Source organism: Choloepus didactylus, chromosome 18 (genome assembly GCF_015220235.1).
Source record: "Choloepus didactylus isolate mChoDid1 chromosome 18, mChoDid1.pri, whole genome shotgun sequence".
NCBI lineage: Eukaryota > Metazoa > Chordata > Mammalia > Pilosa > Megalonychidae > Choloepus > Choloepus didactylus.
The window spans coordinates 51,146,194-51,151,857 of NC_051324.1; the positions used below are offsets into that span (position 1 = coordinate 51,146,194).

The window sequence follows — 5,664 nt, forward strand, 5'->3', positions numbered from 1 at the left end:
GGGAATGAGTCAGACCACCCCCAGTTGTCCTAAATGAGACACATGGGGGGGTGTGCCTAGCACGGTGCCAGCCTCACAGTGGGAATCTGTAAAAGCAGCCATCCGTCAATAATTATCAGATGTGTCAAGTTCTGTGCTAGGTGCCCCAAACCTCTCTGAGGGTGGCCCCAAGCCCCCCCACACACACCCCCACTGCCACTGTCAGCCCACGGGGTAAACCAGAAGATCAAGTTCATCTGAGCAGCACTGGGTTTGTCCCAGACACCAGCACCCCGGGTGACCCCAAAGAATGAATTATGACCGCACGGCGAAGGGGCCAAAGTGGGAGCTGTCATCACCTGGGCCTCCTCAGAGGCCAGAGGTCAGTCTGGACCCCAACAAGACAAACTGAACATACTGCCAAGAGACATTTGCAGAAGAAAAAGCCATTCTTGATTGCATGGACAGACACCATATGAACGAGCTCAGTGACACAATACAACTGCTTCTCCACCTCCCACTCTAAAGGAGGTGGGGGGAGAGGGAAAGGGGCAAGAGAGCCTCAAAGCCCTGAACCAGGAAACAGGGGGACCCTCTTCAGCTGATCACCCACTGAAGGCAAAGACTGGAGTCTGCTTTTCTGGCCCCTCTGGCCTCCCCCAACTCAGCCTGGGAAGGGTGGGGGTGGTGAGGGATGTGTGTCCTGCACTGGGCACTCAGACTTCTCTCTTGGCAGAAGAAACCACCTTGCTGTCCAACGATGACTCCACATTGATGCGGACTTTGCTGCCTCCACCACCTCCCAGGACATCTATAGAAAGGAGGCAGTTTCGGAGTGGAGGGACGTCCCCTCCCTACCCCCCCACAGTGCCAGGACCTTCACTGAGCTCTGGAAAAACAGGATGGCACCCCTAGAAAATGGCCCCTGGCCTGTCCTTCAAGACGTGCCAGGAGGTCTAGGGTTGAACTGGCAGTAAACAGAATTGCCAAGGTTTCAAGCTGCACGTGATCAGGGAGTGATCTTGGACAACCTACCCTGTAAGCCCAGAAAGGGCAGGGCCTGGGAAGAGAGACCTGCCCTGGACAAGGACTGCTCAACCTGGAAGGTTCTCAATAAACATCGCTCCCCAGTCCCACCTGGGACAGGTACAAGATCCCACTGGGGAAGAGGTCTTGTTGCAATGGGAATGCCTCCACCCTACTGGGATGATTGACCCCTTTCTCCTTCAACTGATTCCAAGAGGAACAGTGCTTTGATTCCACCCTTTGCTGGAAGAGTTAAGCCTTCTTACCTTCCCTGGTGCCAGCTCCAGTCATCCTGAAAAAGAGAGGGAAGCAGATGGAAGCAAAGGGCCAAAGCTATACGGTGCTCCCCAGACCCACTACCACCATCCCCCAGACCCAGCTTCTCTAGGGGCTGGGCCATTGGATGACCCTTCCAGACCACCACCCCTTCTATACAGATTCTGATCTGTAACGACACCCCATCTATGTCATGCAGAGAACGGAACCAGCATTGAATCTTAGAGACCACTAGCCCAACCTCTATCATTTATAGAAGAAACACAGGCTCGGAGTGATGAAGTGACGTGCCCAGGGACACGCCTCCCAAAACCACAGCCCAATCCAGACCCCCTGACTCCTTGCTCAGTTCTCTTTTCAATGCACCGCACTGCCACTTGGGGGACATCATGCCATCCCTTGAAGATGAATCTCTACCCCAGCCATAACCAGCCCCTCTCATGCCACCCCCTGTACCCCTGCCCATACTTGGCCTCGTGGCCCTCGAGCAGGCTGCGGTACGTGGCGATCTCCTGCTCCAGCCGCGTCTTCACGTCCAGCAGCAGCTGGTACTCCTGGTCCTGGCTCTCCATCTCGCTGTGCAGCTCACTCAGCTGGGCCTCAAGGCCACCGACCAGCCCCTGGATGTGCTGCAGCTGCATGGCGTAGCGGCACTCGGTCTCCGCCAGCGAGTTCTCCAGCCCGGCTTTCTGGCGGGGCAATAGGTCAATAGACAAATCAGGCTAGAAAGGAACCCAAGTGGGTGGCCAGAGGGGAGGGGGAGGAAGGGGGTGATGCACCAGCCCCGGAGGGTGGGAGGGTCCGTCATCCCAGAGATGCTGGGGTGGGGGTGGGGGTGGGGGCGACCGTACCATGCTGAGCCGGGACTACAGCTCCATCTCCAGCCCCTGGACCGTGCGTCTCAGCTCCGTGATCTCCGTCTTGCTGGTCTGGATCACTTCCGTGTTGGAAGCCACCTCCTTGTGTAGCTCCTCAGTCTGCAGAGTTGCCCACAAGGGCAGTCAGCCCCACAGGCCTCCCTAGAGCTACTCCCTCCTGGGCGGCTGGGGCGGGGTTGGGGGGTCAGGCCCCACCTTGCTGAAGAACAAGGCCTCAGCATCCCGGCGGCTCTTCTCCGCCAAGGCCTCGTACTTCTCCCTCATCTCCGCCAGCACACGGGTCAGGTCCACACCAGGGGTGGCGTCCATCTCCACTTTGACCTGACCCCCCAGCTGGCTGCCAAACTCCTTCATCTCCTGCAGGGAGGCAGGGGCCCATTCAGGAGACAGCAGACAGAGGAGGGAGCCCAGAGTCTGGGGCCTTATGAGCCTGGCTTGGCTCTGCTCCTGATTCACTGCATGACGTTGGCACGCCACTCCCCCACTCTGGGCCTCGGTTTCCCATTTTACTTGAAGAGCTTTGATCACGTGGGCCCTTCCTCTGGGGTCCCTCTTCTGCTCAAGGTCCTAACCGAGGGAGAACCCCAGGGCAGGAGGGCCCTGGGTGAGCTCATGACGTGGATCAGGAGGCAGCAGCTCGCAGTGGCTGCCCTGCCCTGGCTGTGAGTAGAGAAGATGCATCTGGGTCCACAGAGAGAGGCCAGGCTCCAGCCCCGTCCTCCCCAGGGGGCCCCCTGTTTCTGGTGGGTGGGTGTTGGGGGGGGTGGACTTCTGAACCAAGAAGCCCTTTGACCAACTGTGGGGGAGCAGAAGCTGCCCCGCTCTGCCTCCCACCCTCCGACCCCCTCCAGCCCCTGCCCGCTCTCACCTCCTCGTGGTTCTTCTTCAGCTCATCCCGCTCCTCCTTCAGGCCTTCCACCTGCATCTCCAGGTCGGTCTTGGCCAGGGTCAGGTTGTCCCCCACCCTGCGCAGCGCATCAGTGTCGGCCTCCACCATCTGCCGCAGGGACAGCTCACTCTCATTCCTGGGAAGAGATGGAGCCCAAAGTAAGGAAAGGTGGGGTGTCAGGAGAGGGAGCAGGAGGGGAAGCCTAGGAAAGGGGGAGTGCCGGAAGGGGACAGGGAGGCGGGAACTCACTTGCTCTTGAAGTCTTCCGCAGCCTGTCTGGAACTGTCGATCTGGAGGTTAATCTGGGAGTTGACCACTTTGGCTGCCACAGTCTGCAGGACACAGGTAGTTGGTGCCCAGAGGATGCCCCTCCGCCCTGCTCCCCTGCTGCTTTCCCAGCCTTACCCCCAAGGTCGGACCCCACCCTGAGACTCTGCCCCTCTGGGTCCCTGGGGCAGACTTCGGCCTCCCCTTGAGTTTGCATCACTGGCTCTGCCCTACACCACCCTCCCTGGGGCACCTGAGGGGCTGCCCTCACGGTCTGCAGGGCACGTAGGCCCCAGGAGCCAGTATCGCCTGGAATTCCTGTGGGAATTGCTCGGCCAGGGCTGTGGTGGAGCGGGGTGCTGTAGGCTCCGACAACAGCCCTCAGGGGCACCCCACCGGCCTCCTCCGTGGACAGCTCATGTCACTGACCCTCCAGCACACCCTGACCAGCCGTGGAGCAACGGGACATCCGAGCAGTGGGCACCGGAGAGCAACTAAGAAGGCTTTCTACAGATGAGTGAGTGAGTGAATGGGTGAGTGGGTGGGTGGCAGGACCCATAGCAGTTCCCAGGTCTCCTAAGTTCTGAAAGTGCTTTGGGGACTAAAGATGTCTTTCAGGGGTGAAGCAAGAGGTCCAGGAACTTAGGGGCCATGGGGCTATACTCAAACACTGTGTTGCCAGAGAAGACACCGAACACTGCATACAGAACCCTGCAGAGGATGGGGGGTGGGCAAGGCAGGGGTTGGGGAGGGGCTCTCTATAATTGCCCCCACCTGTGCCCCCATGGGTCCTAACCAGATTCCCAAGTTCTCCCAGCACTGCCATGTCCAGCAGATGTGTGCTGGCATCTGCACCTGGCAAGCAATCACTGCCGTTCAAATTACAATACAGGTGGTCACTGCCTCGGCAGGAATTGATTTCCTCAAATCAGCAGCACCACTGTCGTCAAGACGTGCTCAGGGCATCAGCCACCTGCTCCCCTCTCGTAGCATCCGGGGGCTCACCTGGTCCTGGAGCTCTTCAATGGTCTTGTAGTAGGGGCTGTAGTCCTGCTCGGGGCTGTCCGGGCTCCACCTCTGGTACCAGTTGCGGATCTTCACCTCCAGGTCGGCGTTGGCCTCCTCCAGGGCACGCACCTTGTCCAGGTAGGAGGCCAGGCGGTCGTTCAGGTTCTGCATAGTGATCTTCTCATTGCCAGAGAGGAGGCCGCCATCGCCACCACCAAAGTCAACAGAGTCACCTCCAAAACCCCCACCAAAGCTGCCACCAAGGCCACCTCCAAAGCCTCCTCCGAAACCACCACGAGTCCCTCCACCAAAGCCACAGCTCATGGAGCCCCCAGAGCCCCCTCCGGACCCCGAGAAGACAAACCGGCTTCCACCTCCCTCATAGAGACTCCTCCCACCAAAGCCACTGCCCCCACCCTGGAGGGAAGCCCCCCGGGTCGAGCCACCCCCAGAGATGGAGGAAGAAGTCTGCCGACACGTGGCCATCAGCAGGAGCTGGTGAGTTCTCAGCAAATAAAAGGCGCCAGCAGGAGGTGCAGAGTTGGTCCAAAATCCCAGCACTGCGCCTATCAGCGCCCGGCCTGGGGCTCCTTATATACCCCTCGGAGGGTGTCGTGGGATTGCATCTCTTCCCCCAAAGGGAAGCCAACTCCTCTGCATTCCCAACAAACACAGCTGCTTGTACACCCCGACAGGGCTGGTGCAGAGTTTTTGTTTTGTTTTTTTTTATTGCAACAAAAGAGATGATTCAGAATTAATGGTGTTTTGCCCCAGGCCATGGTTTTGACACTTGGGTTACAGGTTCTTCTCCACTCAGGGAGAAAACCTTTCAGCACAACACCGCTTTGGAGCTGCTCGGGCCAGCTGGGCTCTGGGCTGGACTTGCCTCCTGCCCCTCGCCCCGAGGCGGGCAGCTCCCAGTTTGGGAGTCCATCTTTGGGTCCTCCTGGCTCACTGGCCCGTGCATGAGCCGCGGGGAGCAGGGGCCCCGAGAGTTGCAGGGCTCGTGGGAGCAGACTGGGGAGCCGAGAGGGGGCCTTGAGTCAAGGTCCAGCTGAGGTGATCAGAGGGGCCAGCACTGTCCCTTCCATAATGCTGCGAATGGACGGATGCTCCTCCTCCACCCCCACTCCCCTCCCCAGCCACAGCCTCCCTCCTGCTTCTCCCACCCCCGTCCCACCCCCGACCTCCGTGTGCATGGCACTTGCATTCCCACAGAAACCCAGCCGGCTCAGGGCTGACAAGGGGCTGATTGATAAACCTGCCACCTGCCAACTGCACGTCACTGAACCTTCACTTGCTCCAGGGGCGTGTTTGGGCAAATTACGGCAGATAAGCCTG

At 59.3% G+C, this 5,664-nt stretch overlaps 1 protein-coding gene across 1 annotated transcript; it reads right to left on the reverse strand.

Annotated features, from left to right (window-relative positions):
• Nucleotides 1-695: 695 nt before the first annotated feature.
• Nucleotides 696-4,809, reverse strand: LOC119513583 (keratin, type I cytoskeletal 15-like). Its single transcript, XM_037808914.1, is given in 8 exon segments — nt 696-790; nt 1,272-1,297; nt 1,750-1,970; nt 2,133-2,258; nt 2,355-2,516; nt 3,028-3,184; nt 3,298-3,380; nt 4,321-4,809. Coding segments are annotated over 8 exon segments (1,359 nt in total).
• Nucleotides 4,810-5,664: the final 855 nt, after the last annotated feature.